Source organism: Protopterus annectens, chromosome 10.part0, assembly GCF_019279795.1.
Source record: "Protopterus annectens isolate FY-2018-M chromosome 10.part0, PAN1.0, whole genome shotgun sequence".
NCBI lineage: Eukaryota > Metazoa > Chordata > Ceratodontiformes > Protopteridae > Protopterus > Protopterus annectens.
The window spans coordinates 752,908,394-752,930,747 of NC_056744.1; the positions used below are offsets into that span (position 1 = coordinate 752,908,394).

The window sequence follows — 22,354 nt, forward strand, 5'->3', positions numbered from 1 at the left end:
TATAATATTCAAAAGGAATTTGAAAAATATATCCCACAATTCCAGCAAATAAAATATTAAGGTATCATTATTGCCAAAAATATAAAAGAGATTCAAAAATTGAACTTCGATAATAGTTAACAGAAATAGATAAACTAATTCAGAAATGGTCTAAAATAAAATTCTCACTAGAGGAGAAACTATCAATTATAAAAATGATACTTTTACCAAAATTCAGTACATAATACAATCAATCTCTATCCCTCCATCTTAAACAATAATCAAAAAATGTAATAATATGATTAAAAATTTTATTTGGTTCCCAATTAAACCTAGGATTTCTCTAACATACCATATGTATAGCTGGAATAATGGTGGATTTGCATTGCCAAGTTTGGAATTATATTCAATTTCCTCAGTTATTAAAAACCATCCTACAAAAGATGGGGTATCAAAATTCAACGTTATCTTGGGAATTTATGATATTACACATTCCTCCAAATAATACACCTAGATCCCAGGTGATTGTACTTATGAATATTTTCCTATTAATGAAGCTCTATATAGCTACAAATTGGCTGAACCCAACTCAAACGTCTTGGGAAAATTTTAAGATCTTAGCGATAAAACACATATTAGCCCACAAATATGTTATCAATAGCCAAAGTAAACATCCAAATAATCTAAAGATTTGGGAACACATTTTCAACATTATATTAGCTTAATGCACCGAAATCAGGAAACCCCATTCTTATTTTATTTTATACTATAAAGTATAACCTTTGTAAGAACCATACTATTTCAAGATATTATCTTTGTACAGAAGAATTTTTATAGATATGTTATTTAAATGGTGAAAGCATTCATGTAAATAATGTATATATTTTGTTATAATGTTGATAGAAGTTGTTTGGAAATTATCTCTGTATTTTCCTGTTAAGAGTTTGTATGAACAAGAGAAAAATAATAAAGAATTATTATTGAAAAAAAACCATCTTGTATCTTATAGATAGTAAATAGTCAGCAAAATGGAAGGATTTTATTTTGTCTTCATCACAAACTTTAAATAATAACAATAAACTTTTTAAACTAAATCTAGTAAATAACTTCATATGAATTTTGAAGGAATATTTTTCTCTTAGTCCCACAAAAAAATTTATTTCAGACTATATTAACATAATTTTAAAATCTTTTAAAAACTTCATTCATAGGTTTCAATCATATGAAAGGTGGTTATTCCTTATTTTCCCCATAGCATATACACAGGTGGTTTATCTTTACTACTAATTTCCATAAAATATCAGTATTTGAACAAAAACATCTGATTTATTGGCATCAAATGTTAAAAAATAACGAATTGCAATCCATCAATACTTTGTTGATAGAAAATGACTTTGATTCATCTTTATGGCTTGATTTACAAGAAGCTAGAAATTATATCAAAAATAAATTTGATTTAATACCTTCCTCAGATAAAAATGTAATTCCTGAATTTATTCAGTACTTGATTACTTTTACTCAATAAAATAATTTGATTTTGATTAAAATTAGCCTGTCATTTATATATAAAACTATTAAAACTGATTTAGATATAATTCCAGACAATTATTGGAAATATTTCTCTGACATTAAAATGTATGACCCCACAGATAAAGACAAATCAAATTTTCTTCACTCAGCAGGTAAAACTACTTCATTACCTAAATGGAAAATATTTACCTGGATATTTTTGAATAGATCCTTCATTACTCCACATAACATATATAAGATGTATAAAAAAATGTTTTTGTTGGAGATGTATGAAGGTACAGAATGCTGATTGGGCACATATCTTTTATGATTGTTTATATATGAAAGACTTCTGGGAAGATATCAACTCTTTCCTCCAAGCATTATTCACTGATAACTTTTTACTTACCAAATCATTAGTTTTATTTAATACTCCAATCTCACCTTGTGTTAAGCTTAGTAAATATACGCTTCTTTGGTCTGTACTGTCCAGGAAAGAAGTTACAAGAAATTGGAAATCATCACGTGGCCCCTCTTTTCAAAACTTTAAAGATCTTCTTCTGGATGTATCCAAACTAGAATCAATGACAATCAAAGCTAGATCTTCTAGGAATACAGCAGTATATAATCAATGGAAGAATATAATTGAATTATTAGAAAATCAATAATAGAAATACAATAATACATTTTTTATTCACTTGTTTTAGCTTATTTTATTTGTCTATAGCTAATTAACATCTATGTACATAGCTTATTGTCTTAATTTTGATCCTTTATATCAATGTTCTTGTTTTTATCTGTTTCATCATAACATATGATTAGTTTTTGTTAATAATTGTATTTTTAAGAAATGCTTTCAATAAAATGTATTTAAAAATATATATATATATATATATATATATATCAGTATTTGTATGTATATATATCAATATATTCTCTAAGATATTTAACTTTTATTTTGAAGAAGCTGATTTTGCATTCTTTATAACCCGCAGGGACTGCAGCAAAAATACCTTACATGGAAAGTACTTTTTTCTAATGTGTGACAGTTTGGTAGGAGAATTTCAGAATCTTATACCCCAGATGTGCAGTCACATTACTTTTTGTTTGTTATTTCATATTGAAAGAGCCTCACCTAAGACTATCCCTTCCTAGTTTTTTGCCCAAAGTGGTATCTGCAGTATCCTTTAAGCAGTTTATTGATCTTCAGGTCAGCCTTGTTCACATCTGCTGGATGCATATAGACAACTTAGATATTATATTTAATGACTTAAAGAAATGAGAATGACTTATCATGTGTTTGAGGTATTCCAGAAAGGACATACTGAAAAGATACTCAAGTAGATTAAACTCCACCTTAAGAAATTGCCAAGCATTGACTGATCACCATGACCCATCAGTGGTTTTCTGCCTTGGGTGTTGGGAAATCCCAAAACATTTTCAACAATGGTTGCTGTAGTTAATGCAATAACTGCTAGGTTGCACCATCAGTGAGAAAAGATGTTTATCACGTTTGCAGAAAAAATTGGATAATCTTGATTTCAGTCATGTGTTTTGCTTTTGCTGTAAGAGATTAAGTGAGCTATCATTTTAAAGAAGAAAATCAATAAATCTAAATATTCTTTTCCCTAAAATATACCGTGCCCTTATCCCTTATTTGTCCAAGTTTTCGCAGAATGTCCAGATTTTTTACTCATATTTTTGGTCTGTTCCTCATAAAATTTGTTGTTTTCTAGCAAATCAGTGGGATTATCTGAGGGTTGAAGTCACTAAATAGAGGTATACATTTGAGTTTCAGTCATTAAATCCTTCAAGAAATGTATGTTAAAATAAACCATATTAATCTATCAATTTTCTAAGTTTATAAGTGCAATATTTAAAATATGTCCATATTTTTAGGCCTTTGTCCCCACCATTTTGTCAGGCTTTGTCCAGATTTCTTGCACTAAGAGTTTGAGAGGTATGACCCTGCCTATTGCTGTCATCAGTTGTTCTACCAGTATGACAACTCTTCAACATGTAGACAGAAAATCTGCTGTTAAGTGTTGTTATCCTGTAACAGGTAACACCACTGGCAAGATGCCAAAACAAGTGAACTGCAAAATGATCTTCAATATAACTAAGTCGTAAGAAAAAGCAAACTGTTTAGTTCTAACAGAAGTAATGAAGTACAAGGAGAGAAATAGCATTCACAGCTTAAATAATGCTGAGTAATATAACTAATTGTAGTGGTTATTTTAATCACAGCAGGAGACCGTCCACATCCTTGCCCATATTATGTTCACTTTTTACAGTGAGTTAAAACTGCATATCACCTTTAAATTACATTAGCCACGTTCTGAAGCAAGTATAAACAGCCTCATAACGTACAGAAAAATAAATTATACAGTTTTTGATGCAAACTAGTGCATTGTTTTTGCATTTCACTTTGTTGATAAGGACAGCCCCCTTATATTTTTCTTAGAGCTGAAAGTTCTTACTATAACATCATAAAAGACTGACACCACAGTGCCTTTGTATCTATACTAATGTATAGGTACTGTACTTGCTAAATGCATCAGCAGAAGTTTCTAATTTCATCCCTCCTGATGTTGAACATTCCATCTCCCGTTCCATTGATTGAGGTTCATTTGTTGATTGTTCGATTTTGCTCTCAACCTCTCCGAACGCTGTGGCAAGAACTGTTGGTGTTGTTGAACCCCTAAAGGGGTCTTTGACCTAGTCGTATTTTGACCAACTCCATTTTGAACATTTTGTACATTATTCCCATTATTAATATTCTTTCTGGCAAACTTATTCCCCCAAACTTGGGATGATGTAGGTGCATGGGATATGCTGTTTTATTATCCCTTTCTAAGTTTATTTTTCTCTCTTTAACATTTATGATTTGCTTATCTATACTTTTAAAAATCTTGCTATAATCGTATTTCACCTGTTCAAAATCCAAATCATGGGTAATAGAATTCTCCAAATTATTTGGATCAAGTGTGAGCTCATCAATTAATTTCAAAATATGTTTGACCAAAAGTTCCATATATGCCAGTCCATGGTGGTCAAACATCCTCAGTAGTTTTTGATGTAAGGAAGAATCTTTAATAAGCTTGGTAGGGTATCGTCAAACATGAAAACCCTTTGGTACTTGCTGTTTGTTAATACATTGTTTAAAAAATGCATTATCTAGTTGAAACTTTCAAGAGTTTATGATCAAAGTCTTCTAATTTCTGTTCTAAATCATAACTCTCTCTTTGTTGAGTGCCCTTTAAATGAAACTCAGTATTCAGCCATTCTCCCAATATTGGGACGTCATTGTTTTAAATATTCACATTCTTACCATCCAACCTCTACCCATTATAAGATCAGGTAGATGGTAGTAATGGACCCTTTGAAATACACACATTATTTTCATTTATATCTTTCACTCGACTATCATATACTTGTGTAGCCAATATGTTTGAGAAGTTCTCAAACTGCTGAGATAGTTATCGCACAAGGGCTTTGAGAGTACCAACAGATTGTTGAAGTTCATTAACATCTGGTTCCATAAAAAGTAATTGGGAACTGGTTGGTCCTCCTGAAGCCATAGCAAACACTTAAACAACTTCACAATTGCATGGAAACACTACATACTAATAAAACACACTCTCGCCCGAATGCAGAGACTCCAACAGTACTCATGGAATAAACTAATTAAAATTATTTCAGTACTTTAAATTTTAACCAAACAAGACATAACTTAAGGGGTTTTGTCTTTATTCATGTAAAAACTTCATCAGAAACAATTTAACATAGCAGGGGTTCAGCAACACCAATAGTTTCTGCCACGGTGTTTGGAGAGGTTGAGAGCTAAATCGAACAATCAGCAAATTAACCTCAACCAATGGAACGGGAGACGGAATGTTCAACATCAGGTTGGAGGTCAACCAACTTGGTAGAACCACAGTCAGAAATATTACAACCGGAAACAATAGGACATATTTTAACAATTGAAGGTGAACAAAAAGATGACGTTGCATATAGACTGATTAAAAATAAAAAAGGTGATTTTAACATTTATAATTTATATTTAATATATAATTTAATAACTTATATGTTTAATTTTATAATTTAATAATTTATTTAATATATAATTTATAATTTATACTTGGCCCTCTTCGTTTTATCATATTCATAAATAATTTTAGTTCAGCAACCCAACTTTCCTCCATAGTACAATATGCCGATGATGCTGCACTTATCTGCTCTGCCTCCTCACCCCAAGAACTACAACAAAAAATCCAATCATCTCTTCAGGACATAAGAAACATACCTCTCTCAGGACATAGAACATACCTCTCTCACCACCAACTCATTTTAAATCCTAACAAAACCAAAATACTAGCTGACCTTGTCCCACAAAAGTAGCTATCACCCCAGCAACTGCCCTGTGATCTCCTACTTAGTCCAACATACTAACAATCTTAGAACTCTTAGATCTTCTAACAAATTGTTACTCAAGGTTGCCAACTCCCACAACAGTCATGGTGACTCCCTGTATTCTCACAAGATATCCAAACTCTGGAACACTCTTCCAGAGACAGTAACAAAAAACCCTAACCACAATTGGTTCAAATAACTCCTAAAGGAACACCTCACTAATCATTGGCTATGCTCTTGCTACTCTCCATGATAGTTATTTAATCCTCTTCTACTACTGTTCTGAGCATTTCTCCTATCATCTGTTTATTAATTGTGCTTATATAGAAATTATTCCACTACTTGTATTGTGCATTTGCTGTTTTTTGTACTATTGCTTGTATTGTTCTATTGACTGGTATTATACTATTGTCTGCATTGTATTCTGTTGCAAAAATATGTTTTCTGTAATACTTTGGAGCTTTTCTCCCTGGGTCCCTGCTGAAAACGGTCCCCTTGCCCAGTCGGACACTACCCGATAAACAAATGTAATAAATAAAATAAATAAATAAAAATAATTATTCTTCTCTTTCTATAGACTTTAGATTAGCCGACTTCTTTGCTCGGTGCTTACTGTTTGCCCCAGGAAAACAAGCTAATGTTGCATTAACAGTTATGGATTTAAACAGTATACAAGAAAGTTAAACTTTGTTGTTCTTTTTAATATAAGTGAAGTGTCAACAATCTTTAAGGCTTTCTAGTACCTATAATTCTCCTATCCACCCCACAATAGCCTGTTTTGAAAAAAATGTGTGAAATTGATATTCGTAGTTTGATAGCAAGCAAGAAAAGAAATGATGTGACTGAGTTAGATAACCTCTCTCCCAGTGAAAAAGACTTGTTAAATAAGTTAAGTAGACAAAATCTTAGATTTATAAAACCTGATAAGGGAGGAAGGTTAGTGATTATGGAACAAGATGACTATATTAATTAAATGTATTAATTGCTTACTTGTGAAATGTCATCTTTCAATGAACTGAATATTGTATATAAAATACTGATTAATGAACTGAAGGGCAAAAAGATTTAGATGAATTGAGTTTTCTTCAGGTAGCATTTCCCACTGTACCAACAATATTTGGTATCCCAAAAATTCACAAGGATTTAAATAAACCTCCAGTGAGACCAATTGTGGATGGTAAGGGTTCGATAACTTATCTCATAGCTACATTTTTAGATGAGAAGTTGAAAACACTAGTGATGAATGAATCCCAGATATGTAAAGATTCCCAGGATTTTTTAGGTAGAATAATTAAGCTTGAATATGATGAGAAACTTATGTTTGTAACTGTTGATGTAAGGGATCTTTATAGTGTGATCCCACATGATATTGGTGTTTTATGGTTTAGTGAATATTTACATGAAAGAGTTTTTTCTCAGAATAAAGTAAATACTTAGGAAGCATTATTGGAGCTTGTGTTAGAAAACAATTTTTTTATTATTTGACCATAAATGCTTCTTGCAGAAGACAGGTATAGCTATGGGTTCCCCATGTGGGGTTCTTGTAGCAAATTTTGTAGTGATACAGTGGGAAAAGAAATTTGTCCTAAATTCAGGATATATGAATTGGTATAAATTATACACGTGACTTCTTGATGATGTATTTATTGCATGGGAGGGGGTAGTATGACATTTATTGAATGAATCCTTAGCTCATATAAATCTTACCACTCAGTTCCTAACTTACATATCAAGTGTGTCATGATAATATAGTATATCTTGATATTCAATTGATAAAGGATAGGACAAGGAAAGAAATATATCCTAAAATCCATGTAAAATCAACTTTTTCTAATATCTATCTCCATTATACAAGTAGTCATCCACATTTTCAAAAACAGGCTGTGGTAAAATGACTGTTAGGGCTGCCCGAATGGTTTCTATCTTCGGAGATTTTCTTGACGAATGTCAATTAATAAAAAATGTGTTTTTAGCAAGAGTTTATCCCCAGTAGGTTAGTGAATGAATTAATGATTGAAACAATTAATGAAAGAGAATGGGAATTTTATGTCCCTGTTTTGAAGTTAAAAAACACTGGGAGTCATTTGAGTATGTTGAAGTATAATGTTGATGAGAATGAGCAGTGTTTTAATAATGTGCATGGACACATGCAAAATAAATTGATGTTTCAGAAAGGATCTTTTGTGACAGTTTTTAACATTGACAACTGGGAAATAAAGAATATTCAGGAGAAAATATGGGCTGTACGTATGGAAGATGGAACCATAGGGCAAAAAGTGGGGGAGAAGCCACATATTGTTTACAAAGAGGGGTTGGAATTTAAAAGCATTAATTGAAGTAATTAACTTAGATAATGTAATTTGTAATGGGACTCCAAGAATGTACAAATATGGCCATTGTTCATATTGTAAATATATTCTTGAAGGTGAAAGATTTAGAATAAATAATAAAATGTTTACTGTAAACAGCTGTTACAATTGTCAAACAAGTGGGGTGGTTTACATGTCTCTATGTCAGCAGTGTCTAGCTTATTATATTGGGAAAACCAAACAAAAGTTAAGAGATCGTATTTGTGAGATGTGAATGATATAAAGAAAGGAAAGGAGACCAACACCTTAGCAAAACATCTATGCTACAATGCTAATCATAATTTTAAATTTGCTGTTTTAGAGAAAGTGAAAATAAATGAGCGGGTGGGGCCCATGGCCATTGTTATTAGAGAAACAGGAACTTTACTCGCATTTTGTTGTTGAATGCCAATACATGGCCGGGGCTAAATGGCCAACTTACTATTAAATGTTTATTAAAATTAAAAGCATTTAATAGATAGGACTGGTTAGTACATGCGATTTACTAATATTGATAATTCACATTGTTTTATTAATTTTGTGTTTGCTGTTGTGCTTTTAAGAGAATTTTGTATAGTAGGGTTTTATCAATTAAATGGTTATGTGCAATAACATCCACAATAATTCCGATAGGGTAGATACCATTTTTAACAAACATTTTGCTGAATCTATAATTGCCCTTTCCAAGCAGCAAACCCCTATTCCTGATTACCAAACCAGCCAAGTCTATAACCAGCAATGCCTCATTCTCTTTCTCCGTAGTTCCTACATCCACTATAAAAAAACTATTCCAGAAACTAAAACCTACTACACTTGCTGTAGATAACTTACCCAGTGAATATCTCAGAAATAGCAGCTGAATCTATAGCCTTCCTAGTATCAATCCTTATAAATAGATCTGTTTTCAAAAACGCGCTCCCTCAACTGTGGAAAATGTCTCATGTAATCCCACTTCATAAAGGGGGACCTTCCACAGAACTGACAAACTATCAGCCAGTTCCTATTCTTTCACCTCTTTCTAAGCTGCTTGAAAGGTGTATTCATCTCCAGGTCATGAAATTCTTACTAACAAATAACCTTCGCTCAAACATTCAGCATGGGTTTTGCCCATCACATAGTACCACGAAAGCTCTCGTATCCTTCACTAATACCGTAAACCATCACAGGAATAGCAACAACTTTGTATCTGCCATCTTTTTAAACTTATCAAAAGCTTTTGATATGTTCTCCCATTCCAAAATAATAGATGTACTTACTGAACTATCCTTCTCACCATCTGCCACAGCATGGTTTCATAACTACTTATCTGGCCATCAATCATCTGTTCTATGGCAGGACGACCTATCTTCACGTCTTCCTTTATCCATTGGTGTCCCCCAAGGATATATCTTGGAACCTGTCCTTTTCTCCCTCTTTTTCTAATAATTACACACAGCTACACCACATGGTTCTATAATACAGTATGCAGATGATTCAACACTTGTCTGTGCTGCCACTTCTCTATCAGCTCTTCATTCTCAAACACAGAAATCTTTCACTTCTGTTGAAACATAGTTAGCCAGTGCCCGTCTAATCCTGAATCCAAACAAAACTAAATTATTACTCTTCCAACCTAACAAGACATCTATCTCATGCCCAGTATTTAACATAATAGCCAAAGACAATACTGTTATTTGCCCGACAACCCATTCAAAGCTTCCTCTAGTGAAAATAGACAATAACCTAAAATTTGACTTGCATATCTCCCTAACTATAAAAAAGTCCATAAGAAACTTGGAAATCTATATAGGCACAAAACGTTCCTGACCACAATGGCCACAATTACATTAGCACAAACCCATCTGCTCTCCATTCTACTATATGCCTCTCCAATTTTAACTAATCTAAGGAAAACTGACTCATCTAAGCTAGAAGCATGTTATAATAAAATTTCTAAGTTTGCATATGACTGCCCATATAGAACACATCATTGTATGACTTTAAGGATACTAGACCGGCATGAGTTTCCCAACATTATATTTTACAACTAACTCTCAAAATTGTAACACAACCAACCAGAACCCCTGCACTACAAAATCTCATCCATCCTTACAGTTCCAGCAGACCACTTCACTCTAACAGTAAGAACTTGCCATCTCCAAGGCCAACAGTATTGCAGGAGAATCTTTATTTTCCAACTATATATCTCATGTATGGAACTCCTTTCCTAAATCCATTCTCTCAATCTCATCCACTAACCACTTTAAGCCATCACTTAAAGCTTATCTACAAAATAAGTGGCTATGTTCCTGTACAAACCCCTCATGAATGCTCTGATACATCACAATATACCCCAACCATATCCAACTTCTTCCCCGGTGTTTAATCCTTTATTCCTACCAACCTCTCTTAACCATATATCTTGACATAAGTCATACTTTTTAAATAGTACCAGCCTTGTTCAAAGCCTAGGTTTTGTTGTCAAGGTGTAACAAATTTGTATTTTCTTAATGTATCCTGCATTTTGTTTACTTTATACTTTATTGATTATTGCAATGTGTGCATTAAAATGTACTGTTACACATGGAGCTTTCCTCCCTGGGCCTCCACTGAAAAAGGACATGTATCCAGTTAGACTTCCCCGTAAACAAATGTTAAATAAATAAATAAAATTTGATTGGTTGATTCCAGGGGCTTGGGTGTTACGTATACTTATATAAGCAAATTTTAAATGAATGAGCGTTTTTACTATGTTAAATTGTTTCTGATGAAGTTTTTGCATGCATAAAGATGAAAGTGCTTTGGTTATGTCTTGTTTGGATAAAATTTAAAGTGTTGAAGTAATTTTAATTAGTTTATTCTGTAAGCAGTGTTGGTGTCTCTGCATTTGGGCGAGTGTGTGTTTTATTAGTTTGTCGTGTTTCCATGCAATTGTGTATCTCTGACTACATGCAAGCAACCCTTTATATCTTCTGAGTGTACCAAGAAGCGTTACTGATGCAGGAATTTCTTTAAAGTCATGACAGGAAGCCAGGTGATGAAGAAAACTCAGGTGGTATTTTTAAGACATGAGCTGTTTTTCAAGTGTATGAATACCTGAGAAGACAATTTGTTTATTATTTTTTCTTTTCAGTCACTAGGGATGATCTCTGCAGATGTTTATATTCTGTTAAAAAATGAGTAATTGTTGTTTCTGGATTTATTTTAAAATGAGTTAAGGCTCACTTTAGAACCTCAAGATAACTAAACTTGAGGTTAGCCCTTTTAACTTTGGGTAGTTGTGTAATGAGCAGCAGACAGGAACACTAAACAAACAATGTGAGAGTGTTCAATCTCGCCGTTTGTTCTTACACACGGGTTCGGAGCCGATCCTCGGCTCGGCCTACATAGCAAAGCTCTGCATCTAAGAGAAGCTCGAGACCAGGCTATATCCCACAATCCTCCCTGCCATTACTCAGATCTAGTTTGCCGCTGCAACAGGTCACATCGCTACAGAGAGCTCGGACCAGAGATTAGTTGTTAGACAGATAAGATAGTCTTTTTTTCTTCTTTTCTTCTTTCAAAAGTTTTATTCTCCTATAGTTTTTTGTGGATATTTTATATTTTTCTATACTATAGTGTGTTTGTGTGTATATTATAGTTAGTTTCTTTTATAGGTTTCCCTTTGGGGCCTGCCCTTACCTAACTGTAAATTCCTTTAAACTTAAACTATTAAACTTTAAATACCTTTTCTTTAAGTTATGTCTGAAAAAGCCAAGTCTGGCTTCAAAAGGTGTCAGTGTGGACAGAAAATGTCCATCACTGACAACCACACTTCCTGCGTCTACTGTCTTGGCCTGCTTCACTTGCAAGAGGATTGCTCTATTTGCCATTCCTTCAGTGGGAGGGTCATGACAGATAGACGCAGGAAACTTATTGATAGGGGGCTTCTTAAGCCTGCCTTCCAAGAGGCCTTGGACAAGTCTGACCAGGCTTCTAAGTCTTCGAAGGGGTCGAAGATGTTGGAGCCCATGTCATCGGCTCCGAGTACATCTTCTAGAGTTCGTTCGCCGGTTCCACAGACTTGGGGCGGCGTGAGCGTTTGTCTCGAACTGAGCCCCAGGGCTTGGAACCGGTGTGGGGACTACGGCCACGGTCTATTCTTCGGTCGGTGCCATCTTATTGCTTGACCCGATCTTCCAGACCATTATCTGATACTGATGTGGATCGTGTCGTGCAGAAACTTATGGAGAACACGGCCCTTTCCAAATTGATTGCAGTTTCCTCCCAGTTGGTGTCGAAACTAGAAGGCCTTCCTTTATCTCCAACAGGTCCTCCTTCGAGACCCATCCAGTCTTCGGAGCCGGAAGAGGATGAGCCGATGATAGTGGAGCCCTCGGTGCCGAAACCGTCCATTGCACGATCGACACCATTTACCTCGACTCCATCGGAACCGATAGGTGAGTCGCGGAGTCGACGATCTCTCCTTGGTTCCGGGACCGAGAGTCGTACCGACCTTTCGGTTCCGACTCTCCCTCTCGGGGCCTCGGCGCAGATCGGCTCAGCTCCGCCCTTGGGTCGAGACCCATGGGCCCCGTGTCTCGGATTCTTCCATGTTCTTCGGAACCGGGGGAGTCCTCGACCCGAGGTTCAGGGGTTTTTGACCTTATGAGGAAGGTTTTGTCTACACAGACAACCACTACATCGGACGCGTCTTCTCCCTCCCTTAAGGAGCCGCTCTCTGTTTCTGTTCTCACGACACATCCAAAGCATGGAGCACCATTGTCTCAGCCATCCCTAGAGGATGCCCCCTGTTCCTCGGAGGCCTCACCGGAATCCCCCTCCGATGAGGTCCTGAGGAAAAGATTGTGCAAGAGGAGGCACTTAGACTCCCCACAGGAATCTCTAACTTCTGACACTGACTTGGATGAGTCAGAAGGGTCCCCAAAATCCCCCTCCGAGGATGTCTCATTTGCGGACATCTTGGAGATATTAAAATAGAGGGGTGATTGGCAGTCCCTAGCCCCCACTGAGGACGAGTCGGTGTTGCTGAAGGCATTTGGTGCTCAACCTTTTACCTCCTGGGTTGCTCTGCCTTTCGATGAGTTAATGGATTTAATTGCTCGAAGGGCGTGAGAGACACCGGACACAGTGGAACTGGTCCCTCGAAAACCAAGTAAATTTATTACTGCTCCCCAGGACAAGACCTATCTCACAAAAGGAGTCCCCATTGACGCTATGGTGGTGGCCGCAGCCACTAAAAAGGAGATGTCGGAGTCTTCCTCTTCTGTTCATCCTCCTAATAAGGATTCTAGGACTATGGACAGAAAGCGCATTTTAGTTCAGCAACTTTTCCATGCGTTCGCTAAACTATTTGACACATTTTACACGACTACAGAGGGATCTCATCAAGGAGCTGAGAGGTACCCTCCAGGGTAACACAGATGCTGCTGTTTCAGATAAGGTGACAGCACAACAACACCACCTCCGTAGTGAACTCGTCCATGAGGCTCATCTCGTATGTGGCTGAAGGGGAGTAGGGCCGCAACTTCAGCGATTGCTCTGAAGACAATCCTGGATGCGGCTGTGCTCTTTTGCGGAAGCCTTCAAGTCTTCTTCGCGCCTTTGATGGTGCCACTCTTTTTGGGCCCAAAGTGAAAGAGACATTAACTCGGTGTGAGCAGGAAGGAAAGACTCTGTCTGCTGTCGGAGTCCATTTTTCCGTTCCATCCAGACCGTACCCCAAAGAAGGCGGAAAATGTGGTTCCGTAGAACTCAGGGATCTTTCCAGGCCACACAGAGTGAACCACCCCCCCAGAGGCAGAGGGGGGGGGCAGACATGGAAGACGCCACCCCGGCGGCAGAGGGGGTCCGCAGAACCAAGGCAACAGGGATACTATCCCTGGTAAGCCTTTCCAGCACTCCTGAATGGGGGCCCGACTGTCCTGCTCTCGAGGCAGTCGGGGTATACCCACAGGCCTGGCAAACTCTCACCTCAGACTCCTGGGTAAAAAGCATTGTAACCAGAGGATACAAAATACCCCTTATGTCAACTCCACCGCAACAAAGAAGGTCTCGAGATGTGCCACCTCGTCTGCGAGGCCAAGCCAAAATTTCAAAGCTGCTCAAAAAGAGTCATTCAGCCAGTCCGGACCAAAAGGATCGGAACTTACTCAAGGTTCTTTTTAGTTCGAAAAGACAGGGGACTGGAGACCCATTTTGGATCTCAGCAATCTCAATACCTTGAAGAAGGAAAAGTTCGGATGGTCACGCTTCAATCGATCCTTCCATTTTACAGAAGCGACTGGATGTGCTCGATAGATCTCAGGGCGTACTACCACATCAAGATGGCCAGAGCGTCCAGAGATCACCTGCGCTTCCGGCTGGGAGTCAGTCATTTTCAATTTGAGCCCTGCCCTTTGGGCTCACCTCCAGCCCAGGGTATTCACCAAATGCATGGCAGTGGTAGCGTCTCACTTGAGATGTCTAGGATTCCGGGTGTTTCCCTATCTGGACGACTGGCTCCTCACCGCCACCACCGAGCGTCTCCTCATACAAGCAAGAAACTACACAGTCAACCTTTGTTCCCACCTAGGGATTTCCATAAACTTCAAAAAATCTGTCTTACTGCCCTCACAGCATCTTTCATTTATCGGCGGACCTAGATCATAACATTGGTAAAGCTCCCTCAAGTAAGACTTCATCCCTCAAGGAACAGGTTCTTCTTCTGCTGCAATGCAGGAAAGCCCCCAAATTGGTGTTGAAAGTTTTGGGACTCATGGCAGCGTCCCTGATTGCGATTCCCATGGGAAGGTTGCACATGAGGCTCCTCCAATGGCTGCTGTTCACGCAGTGGTCGTTCCAACAGTTACCCCTAAAGTATGAGATCCTGATAACAGATTCTTAAAGCGAGACCTCTCATGGTGGGTGTCCAGCCAGGATCTCACTATGGGTCGTCCATTTGTTCTACCAAATTCGACAGCCACTATAACCACGGACGCTTCCCTGATAGGGTGGGGACTTTTCAGGGAAGAACAGTCCAAGGGAATGGTCCAACATAGTACAACCTGCACATAAATGTTTTGGAAATGAGGGCGGTGTTCTTGGCGTCACTTTCAAACCCTCCTACCTCTAGGGAAAGTAGCAGTTCAGACAGACAACATGTCTGTAGTCTGGTACATAAACAAACAAGGGGGAACCAGATCTTACCCATTATGCAGAGAGGCCATGAGAATTTGGCAATGGGCAGAGTCCACGGGTCGTTTTCTGATAGCAACACACATCCCGGGGTCATCCGCGTCATTGCGGACAGGTTGAGCAAGTCATCCTGTTACCTCGTGGTCCCTCAAACTACAAGTGGCGGAAAGAATTTTCCAAATGGAACCAGCCTTGCTGCGATCTATTCGCCTCCCGATGAATACCAAATGCAGAAGCTATTTTGCCTCCTTCCTAGTATCAATCCTTATAAATAGATCTGTTTTCAAAAACAAGGTCCCTCAACTGTGGAAAATGTCTCATGTAATCCCACTTCATAAAGGGGGACGTTCCACAGAACTGACAAACTATCAGCCAGTTCCTAGTCTTTCACCTCTTTCTAAGCTACTTGAAAGGTGTATTCATCTCCAGGTCATGAAATTCTTACTAACAAATAACATTCGCTCAAACACTCAGCATGGGTTTTGCCCATCACATAGTACCACGAAAGCTCTCTTATCCTTCACTAATACCATAAACCATCACAGGAATAGCAACAACTTTGTATCTGCCATCTTTTTAAACGTATAAAAAGCTTTTGATATGTTCTCCCATTCCAAACTAATAGATGTACTAACTGAACTATCCTTCTCACCATCTGCCACAGCATGGTTTCATAACTATTTATCTGGCCGTCAATCATCTGTTCTATGGCAGGACGACCTATCTTCACGCCTTCCTTTATCCATTGGTGTCCCCCAAGGATATATCTTGGAACCTGTCCTTTTCTCCCTCTTTTTCTAATAATTACACACAGCTACACCACATGGTTCTATAATACAGTATGCAGATGATTCAATACTTGTCTGTGCTGCCACTTCTCTATCAGCACTTCATTCTCAAACACAGAAATCTTTCACTTCTGTTGAAACATAGTTAGCCAATGCCCGTCTAATCCTGAATCCAAACAAAACTAAATTATTACTCTTCCAATCTAACAAGACATCTATCTCATGCCCAGTATTTAACATAATAGCCAAAGACAATACTGTCATTTAACCGACAACCCATTCAAAGCTTCCTGTAGTGAAAATAGACAATAACCTAAAATTTGACTTGCATGTCTCCCTAACTATAAAAAAGTCCATAAGAAACTTGGAAATCTATATAGGCACAAAACGTTCCTGACCACAATGGCCACAATTACATTAGCACAAACCCATCTGCTCTCCATTCTACTATATGCCTCTCCAATTTTAACTAATCTAAGGAAAACTGACTCATATAAGCTAGAAGCATGTTATAATAAAATTCCTAAGTTTGCATCTGACTGCCCATATAGAACACATCATTGTATGACTTTAAGGATACTAGACCGGCATGAGTTTCCCAACATTATTTTTTACAACTAACTCTCAAAATTGTAACACAACCAACCAGAACCCCTGCACTACAAAATCTCATCCTTCTTTACAGTTCCAGCAGACCACTTCACTCTAACAGTAAGAACTTACCATCTCCAAGGCCAACAGTATTGCAAGAGAATCTTTATTTTCCGACTATATATCTCATGTATGGAACTCCTTTCCTAAATCCATTCTCTCAATCTCATCCACTAACCACTTTAAGCCATCACTTAAAGCTTATCTACAAAATAAGTGGCTGTGTTCCTGTACAAACCCCTCATGAATGCTCTGATACATCACAATATACCCCAACCATATCCAACTTCTTCCCCCGGTGTTTAATCCTTTATTCCTACCGACCTGTCTTAACCATATATCTTGACATAAGTCATACTTTTTAAATACTACCAGCCTTGTTCAAAGCCTAGGTTTTGTTGTCAAGGTGTAACAAATTAGTATTTTCTTATGTATCCTGCATTTTGTTTACTTTATACTTTATTGATTATTGCAATGTGTGCATTAAAATGTACTGTTACACATGGAGCTTTCCTCCCTGGGCCTCCACTGAAAAAGGACATGTATCCAGTTAGACTTCCCGTAAATAAATGTTAAATAAATAAATAAAATTTGATTGGTTGATTCCAGGGACTTGGGTGTTACTAATACTTATATAAGCAAATTTTAAATGAATGAGCGTTTTTACTATGTTAAATTGTTTCTGATGAAGTTTTTGCATGCATAAAGATGAAAGCGCTTTGGTTATGTCTTGTTTGGATAAAATTTAAAGTGTTGAAGTAATTTTAATTGGTTTATTCCGTGAGTAGTGTTGGTGTCTCTGCATTCAGGCGAGACTGTGTTTTATTAGTTTGTAGTGTTTCCATGCAATTGTGTATCTCGGACTACATGCAAGCAACCCTTTATGTCTTCTGAGTGTACCAAGAAGCCTTACTGATGCAGGAATTTCTTTAAAGTCATGACAGGAAGCCACGTGATGAAGAAAACACAGGTGGTATTTTTAAGACATGAGCTGTTTTTCAAGTGTATGAATACCTGAGAAGGCAATTTGTTTATTATTTTTTCTTTTCAGTCACTAGGGATGATCTCTGCAGATGTTTATATTCTGTTAAAAAATGAGTAATTGTTGTTTCTGGATTTATTTAAAAATGAGTTAAGGCTCACTTTAGAACCTCAAGATAACTAAACTTGAGGTTAGCCCTTTTAACTTTGGGTAGTTGTGCAATGAGCAGCAGACAGGAACACTAAACAAACATTGCTGCACCCAGTAGACCAACTTAACTACCAAGGCATAAAAAACTTCAGTGAAAAAAATGCAGAATATCTCAGTCTGAGACTACATTGCATGGTGAACTGGGCCTCTGACATGCAGTTGGTATATACTAAAGAATGAAAGCACAAAGATCTGTATCTCAACCTGTTTCAGACGTATTGGTAGAACATATCAGTACCTTGGCCTAGACAGACAAAGAGCAACTAGCACTTTATATCTTTCCTAAATGTATGGCAGCCCATAATCAAGGGCAAAATATTAGTGGAAAAGCCCTGAAACATATTTAGATTGTTCAATATCTTGGCCTGTTGAGTGTGCTTCATATTTTCTTAGGTAGTAAATATTTGAATGTATTCTGTTGATTATTATTATTATTTTTTTCTTGTTACATCTTGGAAGTCTGTTGTATGTTAGAATTTCATTTTTATCTAAAGTGTACATAGCTATCATTAAGTATTCCCTTCTTTTCTGTGCTGCTTTAAAAAAGAGAATGAATTGACAAATACTTTAATATTACTTGTTTTTTTAGCTATACTTATGATTTCTCATTAAGCAAATGTACAACTCAGTGAAGTTAAATACAGAATTGTAAAATCATTTTTCCCTTAAAAGGTAACTTTAGCAGAAGTAATAGTCCAAAGTACGTTGTATGTTTTCCCACACATAAATCTAATGTTTCCAGGTTAACGAGTGCATTTTCTTTTTATTTATTTTTTTAGGGATAGAGGTATCCTTCATTCATATTCGGACACAGAAACTAACAGAATTTGGCCATATATTTACAGCCTCCTCAGTTCAAGGATCACTGCAGTGCATCCAGATACTGCACCTGAATCTCTTCAGAGTCAGAAACAGTAAATGTTCCTCTGACATTGTCACTGGATTTGATTTGCACAGCTGTTGGCATGTCAGAACAAAATTATCACCTGTTTAAACTGTAAACATGGGCCAAAGAACAGGATATGAAAAACAAGTGTTTTTTTCTGAGTGACTTTCTCTTGTACTATGCTGAAATGACTGGATTCTAAGAGACAAAAGATCACAAGTGGATATTGTAATATACAAGTTGTGTTTCTGTATTGATCATGTCAAGTTTTCTAGAAGTAAGAGAATAACATTGTTGGGGATAAGATTATTGCTTCCATTTAAGAGACTGAAGTATTTTTTACTGGATCTTGCTGAGTAACCCTCACAGGTAAAGTAATATGAGCAGTGTTTGGGAAACAAATTAAGAAGATGCCCAAGAGAAAAGAAAAGCAGTACAACACTATAATATATTTAGTGTGACTTGTACATTGGAACATTTTAATTACTGGTACTGTAAGTTATTGTAAACTTTCTTACACTCCACATAAAATGAATAGCAGTACTCATGTTTACTATCAGTGAGAAAATCATGCCTGTGTTGTATGAGAAGTGCAGTCATACCATAGGAAGGAATCGGTACATTTCAAGCTCTACACCATTGTGAATTTACTGTGGTTTATGAATTCTTACAACTGTGATGTGGTATTTGTTGCTAATTTTAGGTCATTGTTTTGATAACAGACTCGTTGTTTGCATTCATAAACTATTTTCTACAGGTCAGTAGGATACAGAATAAGTTTCATTGTTAGTGAGAGGGATCATTTATTTTGAGGAAAAAGAATAGCACTTTTATACAACATTCGATATGCTGCTAAGTATTATCCCCTGAAGACATTGGGCAACATATATAACTGCTGTGATAAACTAAGTGGCCATGCAGACATGTAGATACAGAAATCATTGGTAGGGAAGGACCATTTGTCCTACCTCACTCTCCAACTTGCACATTAAAAGGATTTGCTGCAGTCTGTTGTTAACCACACTAGTTAAGCTTGCTTTACATTCATCTTGGCCTCTGCATTCTGGAATTTTGCCATTTATCTTGCTCAAGCCCAAAAATACTGTTGGGTTTCATGCAGAACTCATTATTTCCAACGGAATATTAAGACAGAAAAGCCTTAAACCTGGATATTTGCCATCTTGTATGGCTGTATGTACTAGTATTTACTGTACAGCACATTCCTTCACCTTTTACCCCTTGATTTTCTAAATGCATTGCCAATTACTGGCAGTATGCCATTCAGTACTTTCCTTGACATTACATAATGCATCACTGGGTTGGCCCTGCATGTACAGGAGGTAGCTGCATGGAAGCTTCATGCTAATGGTAGGCAATGAGGGACAGTTAATTCACTCTGCTGGTGTTGCCAAATAGTGGCTGTACTGTAAACACTCTGCATTTCTTCTTAGCCCCTCCCACTTCTAGAGGATCATATGCAGTTGGCATAGCAACAGCACTTGCATTCTGTTGTTTATGTAATCAAGTGGCTGTCTTGAAGCAGTGTGAGTTCATTGCATCATTAAGGTGACATCTTCTAGAAAACCTTACGTCTTCATTCCATTTAGCCAATGTTTAAAACAGCTTTTCAGCCCACCATGAACCATAAGCAATTTCTAGTAATTTCCTAAAACCATGGGCAGGGCAGGTGAAAAACATACATACTAATGATAGTGTCAACAATGGAATGCATTGAAATTCAACGAAGCACTTACTGTCATGCAGAAGATGAAAGGCTACCTGCCATTTGCTGAACAGTAGAGAGCAGGTAACCATCATCTTGGTTTGGTCATGCAAAAGGATTTAGAAGTGAAACAAAATTATTAGACTGTGTTCCTGTTTTTCTGTGTGTGTACATGTTTGTATATGTATTTCACAAGTTTTCCTGTATCCCATGCCTTCAGCAGACCTAAAATGATTTGGCCTTTTGAATATTCTAGAAGCATTTTAAGCCTAATGTAGATTCTGCTATCGATCCTTTGTCAATAGCTTTACCTCTCATTTATCTAAATATGTTAGCCAATGAATATTTGATCATTTTGCACACATGCAGAGTAGAACAGACAGTAATTCACAAACCAAAGAGCAATTCTGAAAAGAGCTGCATTCTTTATTTCTCAGAAAAAGATGTTATTTTTACCAGTTCCAACAGTTGCAAACACACTAAGGAGATCATTATTTATGGGTGAATGAATGGTTTAATTAGTTGTAGTACGATAAAAGGCTTGGCATCCATTTGTTTAGCTAATAAATATCATGAAAATGCTTTTGTCTTGCATACTTGCATTTTTACTAAGCATTAGGTATCTACTAGTTATCTAAAGACCTTATTAAGTGATCTGTTAAATTAAAATATAATTTGTGCACTCAATAGCCAAATTAAAGACAATATTTTTGCCAGCAAATGATACTGCTACTGCTGCCATAACCACATGGCAGGTGAGAAGCAGTTTAAGGTGTCAGGCCAAGCACTGCTAAAAGTTGTGGTAGTTTTGCAGTCAGGGACACATACATTTCATATCCCTTCCTGACAAATGCCTTACCCATCTTTTCAGAGTCTGATTATTTCCCTGTCTCCTCATCCTTTCTTGGTATCTCACCAGCCATAAGAAGGTGTCAAATATAATCCAGTTTGGGTATGCTAATTTAAGCACAGATTTAAGTGATGTGATGAAATGTTATATGTAACATGGTACTGAATTTTTGATAAATGGTTTTGGTTCAATTGAACATACTATTCAAAATATGTATCTATGTTCACACTTGTGCTACAAATGTGATATTCATTCTCAACACACTTACCTTTTGTGAGCAACGCTGTGACTGTGTGTGTTAACATGTAATACTATTAATGCATACAGGTTTTGGAATGTTCAAGTGGCGCAGATGCATCACCAGTATTGTAATATTTGTACCACAGCATTAAAAGAACTGTTAGAACCTTTGATCAACTTGATACTGTTTTGGATAAGAAAGTTATGTGTGGAAATCTCAAAATTGCTGCTTCACTGCTCTGATGTGCCAAGTAGCACTGAAAATGTTTCTGTTTATAGGGCATATCTCAGAACGCCCAACATCAGGTGGTTTGGAGAGATAGATATTGAGTGAATATGTGAACTTATTTTGTGCCAGAGATTAGTTATGGGGTAGTAGAAATAACAGATGACTAAAAAGCAAGTTATTTTGAGTTTAGGAATTTTCCTGGACAGTGCATCTAAGTGATAGATAACTCCCAAATGCTAGAGGTGGTCTGTCACAAAAACAGTCAATATTGGCAGAAAAAAGACAGAAAATCCACCCAAGGATGGCCAATCAACAAAGTCCACAAATATTCCAATTAAAATGTAGTCCTTTAATAAGAATAAAACTTCGACTTGGAATAAAATGAAAAATA

The 22,354-nt window shown here is 36.8% G+C and overlaps 1 protein-coding gene across 2 annotated transcripts in view; it reads left to right on the forward strand.

Moving 5' to 3' along the window:
- Positions 1 to 21,905, forward strand: part of AK4 (adenylate kinase 4) — a 735,109-nt gene extending 713,204 nt beyond the window's left edge. For both annotated transcript variants that reach the window (XM_044085564.1, XM_044085565.1), the window contains exon 6: positions 18,815 to 21,905. In XM_044085564.1, coding sequence (XP_043941499.1) covers positions 18,815 to 18,953 — 139 coding nt within the window. In that variant the 3' untranslated portion in view covers positions 18,954 to 21,905. The remainder of the gene's footprint in view (positions 1 to 18,814) is intronic.
- The last annotated feature ends 449 nt before the right edge of the window (positions 21,906 to 22,354 follow it).